We start from the raw sequence: 16,727 nt of genomic DNA on the forward strand, positions 1-16,727 counted from the left end.
GTTATGCGTTTTTTTAGTTCGTGGCTTATTTACATTTTTATTAACGATTAAAACACTAGCATAGTATGAATTTTGGCAAAACAGATATTTGTAGCCCTATACAATGTAATGTTAGATATAAAAGAACAACTTTTAAATGTTGTCGTGTGAATATATAATATAGCATAGTTATATATTTTATATACGGAAAATCAATATTAATGTAACATTTTTCTTTATCAGTAAATCTATTGTGCAAAAAGGACAGCGCTATACGTCAGAGCGAGAACAGTTATGTGTCGTTTATAATAGTCAAATAACCTCATGTTTCTTTTTATCAATTATTTAAATCTGAAAATTATGTGTATTTTCTTCACTTTTTAATCAATTTAGTAAAGAGTACTAGAAAAATACAGATGCAGTAGGTAAATAATGTTTTGCCGTCGTATTTTGTCGGAAAAGATCGAATTTATTTAAAAGTTTTTCTGAAGGTAATTGAGAAAGCAAGATAAATTCAAACTAGTCGGATAAATAACGATAGAAAAATATTATTTACTGAATTTGTATTTTAGTGTTCGCCAGAACACAGAATTATCCTAGAACTTACTGTCCATCTATTTGGCGCGTCGTGGAGTGAAACAAGATATAATGATTTAAATTTTCGTGCTGCAGACCTCCTCTCAGAATGAGAGGGCTTGGGCCGTAGTTTCCACGCGGGCCCAGTGCGTATTGGGAACTTCACACACACCATTGAATTACTTCGCAGGTTTGTGCAGGTTTCCTCACGATGTTTTCCTTCACCGTAAAGCTCGTGGTAAATTTCAAATGCTTAAATAAATGAGTAATAACGACCTCGATGTTTCGACCGCATCACACGTCACATTAAACGTAGAGCTATCACTCTTCTGTTTCGCGTGATAAGTCCCGAGCGTGTTAAATATGAATTATAGTGAATCAAAATCCTACACCTATCTTTTAAGCCTCATATAGCGGCCTTATCTAGGAAAGTTAGGAAGTTCATCTACTTGTTTAAACGGCTGCGTGATTGCACACCTCTGGACATTTTACGAATAGTCTACCTTGCGCTGTGCCAGTCTGTAATACAATACTGTGTCGCAGTCTGGGGCAGCGCGGGTAAGACGGCACTACTTGAACTTGAACGTGCGCAACGTGCAGTCATCAAAGTCATGCTGAAAAGCCTTTTCGTTTTCCTACTGATGCTCTTTATAGGGAAACAGGGTTTCTTAGAGTTAGGCAGCTGTTTATCCTTAATGCAGTCACTCGAGTCCACAGGAATATCTCAGGGTCTTCACAAAAAGACCTCATGAAACGCCGAATCTACCGGGTTCCGGTACCCTTCGTTAAATCGGCACACGCAAACGCGCTGCATTTTTGCACATCCGTTTGTGTACAATGCTGTGTGTAGGGTCTGTGATTTAAAATCGCGTACCATGCACTCGGTAAAATCAATTGTGAAAAAATGGTTTGCCTCTCTCTCATACAACGATACCGAAGACATTTTACGCTCATGTAGTTAGTGGGGTCGTAAGTAGTCCCTAATCCTATTCCACTAGTTCTCGCACACTAACTGCGGAAAACACATTCCTTGTCGCCAAACACATACACACACACGCACTCACACACACACACACACACACACACACACACACACACACACTCACAAGCACTCGCACGCACACGCACACACTCACGCGCACACACACACACACACATTAACACAAACATTTCATTTTTATTTTTATTTGTAATGTTCCTCTGCTTGCGTTTCTTTCCTTTTGTTTTATATTCATTAATTATAACATTTTGTAAGTAAGTTTAAAACCTATAAGCCATAGTGTAACTAAGAAAATTGGTAAATTTGTAAACCGACTCAGTTGAGTGCCAAGATACAGGCTCAGCCTAGTTGGTACTCACCAGATATATCTAGTATATTGTAATAGTGGTCATTTTTAGATAAATAAAAATTATTCTATTCTATTCTATTCTATTCTAAAATGTTGCGCAATCCAACGAATGAGGGTTTCGGTGGCAACTTGGGCTTTGCGCTATCGTAAGGTCCATTCCAATTTTCATGCCCTTAGGCCACATGGTCCGATCGGCTTGTCCGATTGATCGGACGATAAATATTTTTTTTACTGTTGGTTCGACTGATCGAACTTTAAAGTTCTCGCAGCCCGAGTGTCGAACTACTAGGACGATTACATTTCCTTGTAGTTCGAGCAGCGGGCCATTAGGTCGGTTTTTTTCCTGTATGACCGATTGATCGGACACAATGTTCAGTGTAGCACCCGATAGTACGTTCAGGGTTTTCTGTGATGTGGACGTCGAAGAAGGAGGGTAACAGCATGCCTTTCGTAACGGGAGCAAAAAGGACATATAACGTGAATGCGTGTGATGCCGCTGCGTTAGGAGCATGTTTTAGGATAGTTTTGTGAGCATATGACATATTGTTTACTTATAAAAAATATTGTTTTAATCGAACAAGGTAAACACATCTGTCACACAAATTATCAGAGACTTCCCAGAGAGTTGTGAGACAGGTCCTCAGCTATAAATAAATACGTGAAGTACCTATATATTTACAACTCGCCACCGTTGTACGGTTGCTATATGTATGTGAACAAAACTCTTTGAGATCGAATATTGTTTAAATTTACTTTTTAGTTTTATAAACAAATAAAAAAACAATATCATATTAATATTATATAAAAAATAGTTATAAATGCTATATTGTTTAGGTGATAGTTTAGAAAATATATTTGTATGATAAAATATATGAATGATAGGTAATCTAGTATAAATATTAAACTTAATGTAGATATTACTATTATTATTATATAACTTGTTCCTCCCACATGCTAGGTTAGGTTGTTTATTTAAATATGAAATATACAAAATGTATCATTCGTACTTTCTTTTGTAGCATTCCATTGGCGGGCTATTGATGACCAAACATTTAAAAATATTAAAACAATCGACTCTACGCGTTTAGATTACGAGAGGCCGTCGCGATGTTCCCGGCTCATCTGCTTACTCGACGGAACAAAAGTTTGTAAAAGTTGAACATGTTTCAAAATGTTATGTATTCAGCTACATACTTTATCGTATATATGGCATAAATCGCGACGGGATCTCGTACTATATTACGTGTATCTTAATGTAACGCCCCGCCATCCTAATCTTCATGTCAGTATGGTTTAATTTTTTTTATACTACTTCGTACCACCTGTGAACCACCCCACCCCATAGGTATCCTATATTGTAACAAACTCATAAGAGCACTAGCTGTATATGTAATGTTGTATTGTTTAAAACGTCATTAATACATTCATTCATCATTAGAGACTGAAGTTTTGGTGACACTTTTGTTCTGTTAGTGACTTCTCTTTTGTTGACTTGTATAAGACGACGTAAAGCGATACAATTAACAGTCGCCATCCGAACTTTAAAAAAACTTATAGATGTTATTAGTGAGATTTTACAAAGAGTATAACTAAACTAAAACAGAGACAAGTTATCACGAAATGATCCCCATTCGGCAAAGAAAAACAGGAAATTTCTCATTTACTGACAAATTATAACTGTCACCAAAAATTCTAGGCTCTGAACCATAGCTGCTGTTTCTCTACTTTGGTATAATTACGTACTTTCGAAACTTAACAATATCAATATTTTTCTAGAATTTCAGTGCTAATTTTTACTCTGTTATTTTATAAGCATTATAGCGCTATTTTATTATGTTATCGTAATTTAAGTTTATATTAAGTTACTCCAGTGTGGTTTCGGTATCATTAATTCGCATTTGACTGAATACATATTCAGCACTGAATTTCCTATTTGCGGTTACACTGTAGATTTATTGACATCTTTTGCAATTTTGTATAAATCTATGAATGCAGGTTCATTTTAAAGATGAAACCGGGAACAACCAAATTCAACTCAGTAAATAAATATAAATAAATATCATGGGACAATTGACAAAAACTACCAAACTACAACAAGCACAAGCAAAAGTCACTAACTGCAAAAAAAAATAGTGGATTATTAACCCTACGATGCTTTGCATAAGTTTGATTATCCCTCGTGACTTTAGGTGGTAATTAGTGACTTTTGCTTGTCACCCGACGATTTATTTATTTAAATTGTGCTGATATTTAAAGAAAATGTGTATTTTTGATACTGATACTGAACTGTTTTGAATGTATCACCTTCTAAATAGCTCGAAAATTATGTACAGTCCACTCCGGTAGCCAAATACTTTGCCGCATTACGAGTAACTAACGACATTGTGTCTGATTAAAATGCAAATTAGCATAAAATGGGACAGGAATATTTTAACCAGAGGATAAGTGCTACGAAATGGGAAAAATGTTTCATTTGGTTGCTACCTACTAAAAAATGGGAAAGCGCAATCCCATTCGTAAATAAATAAACGCAATAAATCCATTTATTTCGGGCAACTTGGCCCATACAATAAATACCTTACAGACTAACATTTAGTAGATGGCTGCAAGATGGGAAAGCACGATTCCCGTTTGGTAGCTAGCAGGCAAGGCTAAAAACAAGCCTCAAGCCCAAGGCCGCCATTTACGGAAATAATAATACCGAAGTGTAACACGTCAAAGATTTCTGATAACAAATCATTTCGAATTTCAATTACTTGTCGAATTTATAGTTTTGTGGCATTCGACGTGCGATCGGCGCGGCCAGCTTTTTTAAGGCTAAAGTGCGGTTTGACCGCGCCGTCTCTTTCTCAATCGATACTTTGAAGAGGGACGGCACTCTAAAACCGCGCGGCTAACCGCATGGTGCGTACGTAGCCTAATAATTTGCGTCTGTAGAACTTTTGGGCGGTTTGCGAGTCAGCCGCGCGATAAAATAGAGCCTCGTGCGCAGTCGTGGCCGTGCCGTGAAGTGTACAGCTACTGGCGGGGAGGACTGTATTTTCTTTGAAACACAAATGCAAAGTGTAAATCTTCAAAGAGAGCATGCAAGCACAAAGCATTTTGACTGGATTTGAACTGATAAACTTCTTGTAAATGGCGCCTGAAGCCTGTATCTTCTAGAAAATTCCCAAAAGTTGGGGGGCGCCGAGGAAATCTCGCCCAGGGCGCTGGAAGTACTAAAACCGACAGTAAGGAAAGTTTTTTGGCGAAAATATTTTTCCCGAACGAATAATTTCCCAACTGTTTGAATATATGGAGGAACAATTTTATTTGTGTGTATCTTATTCATTGTTTTTAAAATATTTAATTTGATACGGGAAAGCGCGCGTTACCAACTCTCGTCAAATGCTTTGTGAATGCAAATTTAAATAATCAAATGCTACTTTATTAGAGTCGCTGCGATGAGTCTAGGTTTAAGCCAATATTATTTCCAACTTGCTTCGTGTAAATTGGCCTTTATAAAGGATCCACTGTCCAAACTTAGATTGGATGTCTCGTACCAAATTGTCATTTATTTTTAACATTGTTCTAATATATTATGTTGTTATCAACTCATAGTGTACAGGCAGCAGTAGACGTATACATTATGAATTATATACATATAAAGATTTATACAAATATCTTCGCGTAGACTATTTACAAAATAATGTGTATGATGTTACACGGACTTATAATGTAGTGGATGGCGCGAGTACGGTGAAATGTATAGGAGTTGAACGTGTAAAATTTTGGATACGTCACCGGCACAGTTTTGTCGAAAATATCTATCGAACTGTATCGTCGCCCAGTGTGGAATCATTTCACATATAATGATATATTAATAATACCGGTACCTACTGTTGGTACTATTATAAACCTTGATTCCATGGTACCGATAAAATATCAGTATATCGTCACTACTTTGAAAAAATCTCGTGTCACAAATCAATATGTCAACAAAATTGACCTTTAAAATACTGTTCATTAAGTGCACTCAGCAAAAACATCGACTTTAGTACGAGCTTTTTTAAACGTAGTGACGATATGCCGTTTTATTCATCATCCCAGCCTATATACATCCCACTGCTGGGCACAGGCCTCCTCTCAGAACGAGAGGGCTTGGGCCATAGTTCCCACGCGGGCCCAGTGCGGATTGGGAACTTCACACGCACCATTGAATTGCTTCGCAGGTTTGTGCCGGTTTCCTCACGATGTTTTCCTTCACCGCAAAGCTCGTGGTAAATTTCAAATGCAATTCCGCACATGAATTTCGAAAAACTCAGAGGTGCGAGCCGGGGTTTGAACCCACGACCCTCTGCTTGTGATGCCGTTTTATTACCGGTAGGTATTTTTGGAATCTACCACTTTTAAATCGCTGTCTCCATGGTACCGGTAGAGTACCAGTATTTTAAGCCCTCCACGCAAGGTAGACATGCGGCATCCATGTAAATGACGATCCATGGTATAGATCTTTTTTGGAGTGTTTCACTTCTCATACTTCTGCCGCTGACTGTACCAGTTCTATTTATTAAGATTGTAGCTAAGAGTTTTCAATTGTTAGTATTTTTTTTACTCACTTGGGATGAACTCATTATGTTAAGATTAAAGTTTTTCTTTTTTAAGTATTCATGCGTTTCATTTAATTATTCATGGTTCACCTTGCTTCTCTGCAGGGATCGCGTTTCCCATTTCTTTCTACACTCATCCTACAACGTTTGACAGAGTGAAATGGTAAAAGCAATTGTGATCCTGTTTTCCTATACCTAACAATACAATATTATAATAGGTAATGAGTCATCATGATCATGAGTCAGTATACCTACAATTTTACTAAAAGTCTGACCATTTAGATATAGTATGTAGAAACTACTAAACGTCAAAGTAGGTACAGCCAACAGTAACAGGTTCTGGTAGAGATCGGAAATAAAACTCGCGTCCGGTTAAATTAATGTATAATTCAGATTTAACAGTGGTCAATTAAAACTTGAGCAACTCATTTTAATCGCCTTGTAGAGGCCGAACTATTTCATTTGGCTTCGCATTGTAATATACTGTATTCAAATGTTGCTTTGCGGAACTGCATTTCTAAAATAAAATGGATAAACTTGTCTACCTCCTTCGCGAAACAATATTATGTAAAATATCTGCGATTGCGTTGAATAAAATAATAATAATTTTCGAAGCAAAACGAGGGCGGGAAAATTAACTGCACGATTACAAATCGTACCTCTAAAACAACAATGGGTTTTCCAAAAATTACTTTATGATAGAGGACGGTCAACCTCTAAAGGTGCGAAATGTTATACGTAGGTACGGCTAAATATTTCCATAACTTGACCGTATTACTTCGCGTGGGAGAGAATCAAGTTTATCCAAGTGCCACCGACGCATATATGCGTTTTCGGAACTTCACCCAGTGCAGCTGTCATAATTATTCATACATCTTGAACGCACATGTGCGTCGGTGGCACCAGCGGAAGTCAGCAAGGCTACTCCGAAACTCGAAACTCGAAGTTTGTGTCGTGCGGTCCCTCTCGCTCTCGTATTAAATAGTATAAGTGTCAGAGGGACCGCACGACACGAACTTCGAGTTTCGAGTTTCGGAGTAGCCCTGCAGGTGGCAGTAAATGCGTTAACCGACTTCAAAGAAAGGTAAAGGTTATCAATGAGGGTTTTCACAGAGGCGAAATATCGCTAGATGGCGTTAGTATCGTGAGGTCCGTTTGACGTTTGCTCGCGATTGGTTAAATAACTAAATGAGCAGATTCGATTTGTAGCATTCGAAGATGGCGGATGTAGACAATATCTAATTTTGCTATTTCTGTTTCTTTGGCTAGTTGAAGTATAATTTTGATAGTGTTTTATGCGGCGATTAACCTTAACAGTGAACAGTGATCCCAAAATCCTATATTGCTCTCGTGTCTAACATTTTTTAATGCGCAAGTGGTCTCCACGTGGTTTCTGGAATTTTACTATCAAGTTGCAAAAACTACAATCACCGTACAACGTCCCTCTCAAAGAGAGTTTCTACTTGACACTGGCGAAATTGTCCTATTAATTAGGACAGAAAAGCCATATTTTAAAAGAGAAGAACTAAATGAGCCAATCGCAAGCAAACGTCAAACGGACCTCACGGTAGGTACTAACGCCATCTAGCGATATTTCGCCTTTGTGAAAACCCTCATTCAGTTGTTATTTTTATTTTCACATTTTATATATATTTAGAAATGTCAATTATGTTATGACATATGGAGATAAATTAGAACTACACAATAGCTATATCTAATTTCAACTTCAACAGTGCAGTGCGCTGGAGAAACGTTTAGGCTACCGTGATATACATACAAACTATGAAGTCAGGTCCACTCACTGTTACAAGTCAGCGCACGTAAAAAGAGCTCTGGGTGGCTAGTGGAGGGGATACGTTTGCGCATCTGTCAACTAACAAGACAAAATTAAAAAAAAAAAAAAAAAAAAAAAAAAACTAACAAGCCAATGTCGTGACGACCGCGCGCGCGCTCCTACGCCCCCTCCCGCGTCCCCCACTGCTCCGCCGCCAATTTGGTCTGTATTTTGCTCACTGCGCGCGCAGGTATACCGCCAGGAGCTCTTTTTACGTGCGTTGATTGGTACCCACCAAGCAATGGACCTATACAAGCTTATATTTTACTTGCGATGATTGTAGGCACGTTACGCGTCAAGTCTTGCTCGTCAAATTTCTTCCACTTGAGGTCGGATTTATTTTGGTACGACAGTTTGGCTATGTCAATGTTAGTACAGTTTATCTACAAATAAGCATATTTTTAACAAAAATACTGCCTTTATAGAACATTAGAAACAGCTCTTTTGTAAGGACACTATTTTGACTATAAATATAAAATAAGATAATTAACCATTTTTTTTTTTTTTTTAATAGCCTATATAGTCCACTGCTGGGCAAAGGCCTCCCCTTTCTCCTTCCACTCGTCTCTGGCCTCGGCAAAATGTTGCCAGTCCGGCTGGAATCTCTCCAAATCGTCCCGCCACCTTCTTTTAGGCCTACCTCTGCTCCGGTGTCCGTCGCTTGGAACCCAATCAGTGGTGATTTTAGCCAACGATCCGGATTAACCATATACGCATTAATTAAATATACTTATAGAAACCAGATAACCAAATAGTCGATATTATTAGGTATAATTTACAGCAGTATATTAGACATCGATTTAAGATAATGCTTATACGCTGATGGTAATTTTCATTATTAGAATAGTTATTTATTGAACAGTATAATTAGGTATTTGAATTTAAATCGGACGGTTTTAAGTCATTCGTTTAGTTCGTGAGATGAAAGATTAATACAAGAACATTCATCAATAAAAAAATACAAGTAAATACACATATTATATTTAGACCCAGTAATTTAATCGTTGTTGAGATCAATTCAGTCCGATGTTAGTTATGACTAGTATCTAGCAATTTTTTTTAAATTTATTTGCAGTCGATAACGAGATCATAGTCATATTACACAATGCGTTCGAAATCAAAATCTCAGTCGCTGTCTCTTTCTAGCGCCAAGTAATACCATTTGACAGAGAGAAGATCGAGGTTGCGACTATGCGCGCGTTAGACATTAAGTTCGATCTTAACTCAAAAATATCCAGTAAAATGCTTGGCCAAAGTGTACATACACATATACGTATACCTGTGCATCTCTATCTAATTGTGCTGCTTTCTTTTTAATACATATTTTTATATATTTTTTTACAAAATAGTCAACATTGAGCCCTATCGAGTAAAACATCGAAATATGTGCTTTCAGAAAATAGCAGATCCTATAGTGCTTCATTACATTAATAGTTAACAGTCTACATAATATATAGTTCAGACTATAGACGAATAGTTTACGTAGTAACCATTATACATATAGGCTTACTCATCTGTGGCATAGAACTTGGGGGAATCAAAAGACTATAGGCAACTTTATTATGGAACCCGTCGCCATATAGTTCAATACCCAGCCGTTAGCGATCGCATGTACCATTTCTTTCTACCTTCGACCTATGTTATGTGACAGAAATTAATGGTAAAACCGATTGTGGTCGCGGGTGCAATACATAATAAAAGAGTCCGTTCAGAAACCCAACAGAGCTGAGAGTTAGGTCATTTTTTTTGTTTAAATCTATTTCATGTCGTTCTATGGGCACCAACCACAGATATAGATTACACTAGATAACGCAAACACCTCAACCGTGTCACTTTTTTATATCTACTGTGACGTCTCAAGAGCGAATTAGCGGTTTGAATTTCTCGATGTCCGCGTAAAATCGATTCAAATGCGCCGCCCGCCCGCGCCGTGGGGCTCGAGTCAGTCACTAGTCATGATTAGTCAGTTAGCGGTCAGTCTTTGTATAGGGCCAACCCCGACGTTTGGTCGGGGTTCGGACACGCGAAGTAGATGCATTTACGTAATCTAGTGTAATCTATATCTGTGGCACCAACTGTATTCCCATTGTAGAAATGAGACTTGTAATGTAATGTGTTTTGTATGTCTGTGGCACCAACTGGGTGCTGATGGTGGAAACAAATGCGAGTCGGTGCACTTATAATTTAAACGATGGCCCTTTACTATGACTTCACCAATGAGTTTTTAAATCATAAAGGTAAAGTTCACGTCAACGGTTCCTTAAATATTCTTCAAGTTTTAATTATTTAATATTTTTGATTACGTGGTAATTTGTGTATTTCCTGTTCAAAAGTCAGTCAGTAAGTCAGAACAAAAAGAAACGAAAAAAAATACGTGTCATAGTTTATTGCAAAACTTTTTTCATCAAAACACTTTAACTTAGCGTCAGATCTAAGCGTTGTACTTATAAAATAAATGCTTGCATTGCTTACACGAGAAAATCATTGAAATCACCAACAGTTCCTCATAGTAATTTGATCGCTCAGGGATCTTCAAGGTACTCGATGACAAAAACAAAATGGCTGACTTCAATCATTTCCTCGCCCAAACACTCAAGCTACCATTTTCTTTTTAAGAAAACATGAAAATTGTGACTTACGTTAACATTTTTCTCAATAAGTTATTTAAAAATAAAAAATAAAAATTCATTTCCAACAATATTATCTGATTATGGAATGGACGAGGCTGTTCACCCAGCCGACTGCTCCGAGTGCTAAAATAACAATTAAAATTAAATGTGCATTATTTTCCTGATGTAACGACGACATTAATTCCCAGACTTCTAATCTAATACCCATTTTCGCCGTCACACATCATTTTTTTTTTACCATTTCATTTAAGCTTCCATATAAATAAGCAAGGTACTAAATTTCGGATGGGACTCAATCAAAATATACCTATTTTCAGAGGGCACACTGAATGCGTCCACACATTCCCCGTTTGCCCACAGTCAAAATATGAACTTGGCTGCCTGTACCGCTATCGAGTAGCTTCATACAAAAACGAAGAGAGCTGTGTTACAATCACACCAATCCATTTCAAAACAAACAACTTCTAGATTAAGAGTATTTCAGATCAAAAAATACCGCACTTTTATTTAGACTTAAAAAAACCTGGAAGGACTAAATTAAAATGGTGGATTATTTTTAGTCGAAATACTCTTGATCTGTAAAGTGCGAAATATTGACTTCTTTCGTTGTTGTAATTCCGGCCAATGACCATAAAAGTACAATACAATATAGAAAATCGCTACAGATACATCGCTTATATAAAAGTGTGAATTTTGCACAGAGCTACTCAACACAGCGGTGAAGCGCGCGTCAACACCAGTCCTCAAATCCGAGCAAACAATTATACATACTAACCCCATAAATACTTAGCTAATTATTTATTTATATTGTTTACATTTACGCTCCTATTTAAGTTCGAAATCGCCAAAAATGCTGCTTTTAGTTTTAAGGCAATCTTAGATCAGTTCCTTTTCTACGACAAGCAATTTACTTTTTAAACCAATGAATGCAATAAAAAAGCATTAAAAATTATTGCAAAAAAAAGTAATTTGCTAGGTAATTTTATGAAATTGCATGATCCAATGTCTAACGGTGCAATTTTATAAGATGGCATCTTATTTTATGATTTTTGAATTAAGAATCGCTGTTAATTGTCAAAGAAGGTGCCAACTACAGGCGGCAGATGTCAGTACTGTCTGTTGAGTTGTGTCGCCGCACAACTCAGCACACGGTATTGATGCAACCCAAGTGCTCCTTCTGTGACATTACTTAACCAAAAGCAGCATATTTGTAGGGTAAGACAAACAGTTCGTCAAAAAAGCATCCATCGTTAAAACAATACAAAGCAACAACTCTGAAATCCGTATTTGGATTTACTGTTTTAACAATTGATTGAATCAGGCGTTACTTTGCTGAGGTCCGTATCAATGAACCAAAAACAATGACTTTGCCCTAGAGCGCTTTGCTTTGGCCGAAGTTCAATGTTTTAACAGATGATAAATGACATTTCAGTGAGTGTCATATTAGGTTGGTAATTTACAACTTAAAATTGACTTTAATTTTGAAGCGGTATTCCATCACTCCTATTTAAAACTGTTGTGCCATTAGAGATGTGCCCAGCTGAGTAGCTACGTACAGATGTAGTAAATAATGTTTACGGGTCAATCAACTTTGTAGCTTGCTGCCACGGTAATGGCTTCTGAGTTACTTATTAAAACTATGATTTTATGGGGTACGAATCCACTAAAAGTAGGGAGCTATGTCAGTTTTAGTCTACTAAGCAGCTCTTCCGAGATACGGGACAGAACAATATATACTTAAGTTGATTGACTTACTTGTACACATCTCTGATGGAGTCTTACCCAGCTATAGATCTATTGAACAATGTAGCCATCGTATTTTGTCGCATAAGCTCGTATATATTGCTTTCTCAATTAGCTTAAACTTCGGTAAGCTGCATGCGAACTTTTCCGGCACAATGCGATGGCGCATCATTATTCACTACACCTGTGTCAAGTCAACAAACGCGTGCTTTAGTTGAGCGGCGACATGTAAGTGATGTCGTCCCACGGGTGGCGGTAGAGAGGCTGCTTCATACGTTTCTGGTCGAGGTAATGGCCGACCAGCCCGATGGTGCGGCCCAGCACGAACAGGGCGTTTATGGTGCCCATTTGGATGTAGTTGTTGCCTTCCTCGCTGGAATGATACGGTTAGAATAAGTAAATAGATAGATAAAAAAACATTATTCACAAACATGCCATGACAGTTGTATAGATAGATAGATAGAAGAATAGATAGAAACTTTAATCGTCATAACAAAATAACATGGCTCTATACACGTTTTTGATAAAAACAAAGGAATAAACGTTAAGAAGAAAAAACACGTTAACAATCATACAGAGAACAAAAAGATATAAAACAGATATAGAGAAACCACATTGTAATACAGGGAGCATCTAACGCAAGTTCATAAAACGACTGAGTTATAGGTTTAGGGATGTTGCTCTCGACGATATTATTCCTCTTCAAAAACGTAGGGAACATAATGAAAAATTATCAATAATATTGTTGATTCCCCATAACTCCTAGGTAACATATCACTTAAATGCTCTGGCCTGCGCACTCGCTCCAAATATACTTTTGCCGTTAGGTCTTGTAGGTGTAACTATGCAAGGAATCGCTTTCTCATAAGAGCTTGTTCCACACATAATAGTGATTATAACCATACTGATATTTTTCATCAAAAGTATAATAGTTATGTGGCCGCAATAAGAAGCACTTTGTAGTTGTTTAGTGACTGTTTTCTGCATGTTTTCAAGGAATTAGGTTTGTCTTAAAAAAAAAGAAAGAAAAGATATTGTCATCATTCCTTTCGTTTGTTGTTTAACTTACTTTGTTTACTTTGTGCATAATATTTTCCTAATAAGTGTAGTCATATCAGTGAAAACTTTACTGGCTCATGATTTACCTGCATGTATACTAGCTTCATGTATGATTGTATTGCTGTTTGTTTTCCTCAATAAAGAAAAAAAAAAGCCTAGTTAATAATAAAGAAACGCGTAACAGTTCCTGAGACTGTCGACTCGGGCCAGACTTCTTTTACAAACTGACAATTGACGATCGCTTTTCCCGCGTCCAGATCTCAGGCTCTGTCAAGCGCGCCACGCATGGCAACACTGGCGTTTCGTAAGTGCTATAATGCCAATCCTTAATAAACCACACATAGTAATGACCATACAAGGACCATACTCATAATTCTACATATATAAAAAACAATACTCACGCTGTGAACAAGTTGGTATGCCGGAACAGATCCACCATGGCAGCGGCCACAATACCATCCACATTCAGGATCAGATTGGGCTTCTTGCGCGTGGTGACAGCTTCCACGTCGAGCGCGTACCTTGTGACCGGCCACGCGGGCCAGCGGGACGTCACGTACGCTTTGAGCTCGCGCACGCGCGAGTCCGGGTTGTTGATGGACTTTACTCTGTAAAGAGGGTGGGAAAATTAAAAAAAAAAAATAGTCATTGAAGATGATCTTTTGAAATGGTCGAAACTGGTCGGACTGCTCCTGAGTAGTAATAGTGAAAATTGGACTGAATGAAAAAAAAAACTATTTTTGCCGAAATTGAAGACTTGTTTTTCCAGCGATAAAGCTCAACATTTTCAGCTTTATCACTATATGTCACGTGACAAGATTTGACGCTGGAAACGAGCGTCGAGCGACTTGCACGTGGCCGCGCCTTAACGCAGTGTTTATCGCAGCGTTTATCGCATGAAACAAACGAGCGCTTGAGTGTTTCAGTTAGCCGCGTGCTAACAGGCTCCGGCTGGTCCATACCCCATACCCCATACCTGTGTCCGATGCCCATGATGAGCTCCCCCTTGGCGCGCTTCTCGTTGACGAACTCCTGCGGGTGCTGGCCGCGGTCGTACGCCGCGCAGAAGTCCGCCGCCGCGCGGTCCAGCGCGCCGCCGAAACGGTCGCCCTAACGACAATAACACGTTACAAATACATTAGTACATTGATAACCAAGGGTGGAAAGTGATTTCACCCGAGTTAGACACTACTTTTCATTTCGACTTTGAGGAAAGTAAAATACCTTTAAGACCTGGCCACTTTCCGGGCCGACTATAAAAAAAATCGAGTTGGTCACGACCAAGGAGCTTATATATAAAACTGGAGGTTGAACGCCTAACGAAGAAGTTTGACCTATATTACTTACTTATATATTCCTTTTTTTTTTTTCACATTTCACGAATGACTTCCATCTCTTTCTTAACCTAACTTAAAAAAGAGATGGAATATATTCGTGACGTAATAAAGATCAAATTTCTTGTTTCAAACGGATGTTCGGCGTTCAACCTCCAGTGTTCCTTGGGCTTGGCCATGCCGAAACTTGAAAAAAAGTGTCATTGACGTAACCCAATTATCGTAGACTCCATGGCTAATCGTTTTTTTTTTGTTATATACTTTCCATTCTACAGATGAAAACGCAATTTTCCACCCGGCTATCTATCCATGAAAATTAAACTTTCCGAACAGGAGAGATGAAAAATACATTACTGCAGAGGCCGGGAAAAAAAGGCAGGCGCGAGCCAAATAGGTATACGAGGCTGACAAGTTCTATCACGCCGAGGCTTGTATAGTGCTTTTCTCAAACATGCACTGAAATAAATAGAAACTTCTAAGACAACTAAAATTGTACCGGACTTAAAATTATAATTACCATGTACAGTCAGCAACAGAGATATGAATACAGCCAAACTGCCAAAACTATGTATACAGGACTTTATTGCCTGAACATTAAGGCCGTGTATACATATTTTTTGCACTTTGGCTGTTTTCATATCTTTGTTGCTGACTGCACCTATATGGGTGTTTATTTATTTATTCCAGTTTACGTATGTCAAAATCACCAAGTATGGATTTCGGCATGTAAATAGGCCTGCAACGGTATACTTTGCAGCCTTTTGAAGGAACACACCATAAACATTTCATCGCACGTTTGAGAAAGATACAATGACTCGTCGTTACATATAACTAAGGATATTCAGTTGAGTGGACTTACAATGGTGAACAACCATCCGACGACTGACGAATAGTACATTACTGTAGAGGCCGGGAAGTAGGGGGTTGCCGGCCAAGCAGATTAGGGATGCGAGGCCGGCAACCCCACGTTCCGGCCGAGGCTTATATAGTGCTTTTCTCAAACATGACATGAAATAAAATAATAGAAAAAAAAAACAAGCTGGCGGGACGCTAGTCTGGTCGCCCTGTTGTGTGGCTGCTGGCGGCGGGCGGCTGCGGTCGGTGTTGTTGGGTGTGGGCGTGCGCCGTGTCGCAGAGCGCGCGTTGAAACAAAAGACGGTCGCATTGCCGGCCAGCGGCCTGCAAACTTGTATGAAATCTCTTTGCAGGCCGCTAGAGTGACCGCGCGCACGCAGTATCGCTTCTCGGCCTATTATTTGTAACACAACGTCAATATTTCATGTCATGTTTGAGAAAGTGTGGTTCTTCTTGGGTCCCGCGCCCGCGCAACTATAGTATCGTCAGACTATAGGGATGCACTCACAATGGTCAGCAGGCCGCTCACGACCGACGAGATGAGGTCCTTCCCGGCGCGCGCGGTGACCATGGTGTTGTGCGCGCCGGACACGGCCGGCCCGTGGTCCGCCGTCACTATCAGCACCAGCTCGAAGAATTTGCACGCCCAGTCCGGCAGCTCCCGCTGGAACCTGACGCACAGACGATCATTAACATCTAGTATGCGCTCAACATTTTCAGCTTTAACGCTATATGTCACGTGACCACATTTGACATTGGAAACGAGAGTCGAGCGATTA

The 16,727-nt window shown here is 38.7% G+C and overlaps 1 protein-coding gene across 2 annotated transcripts in view; it reads right to left on the bottom strand.

Annotated features, from left to right (window-relative positions):
* Positions 1-10,698: 10,698 nt before the first annotated feature.
* ATPCL (ATP-citrate synthase) overlaps positions 10,699-16,727 on the bottom strand; it is a 64,506-nt gene continuing 58,477 nt past the window's right edge. For both annotated transcript variants that reach the window (XM_074107741.1, XM_074107740.1), the window contains exons 21-24: positions 16,457-16,619; positions 14,736-14,869; positions 14,161-14,367; positions 10,699-13,073 (exon numbers count right to left, since the gene is read on the bottom strand). In XM_074107741.1, coding sequence (XP_073963842.1) covers positions 12,911-13,073; positions 14,161-14,367; positions 14,736-14,869; positions 16,457-16,619 — 667 coding nt within the window. In that variant the 3' untranslated portion in view covers positions 10,699-12,910. The remainder of the gene's footprint in view (positions 13,074-14,160; positions 14,368-14,735; positions 14,870-16,456; positions 16,620-16,727) is intronic.

Source organism: Choristoneura fumiferana, chromosome 26, assembly GCF_025370935.1.
Source record: "Choristoneura fumiferana chromosome 26, NRCan_CFum_1, whole genome shotgun sequence".
NCBI lineage: Eukaryota > Metazoa > Arthropoda > Insecta > Lepidoptera > Tortricidae > Choristoneura > Choristoneura fumiferana.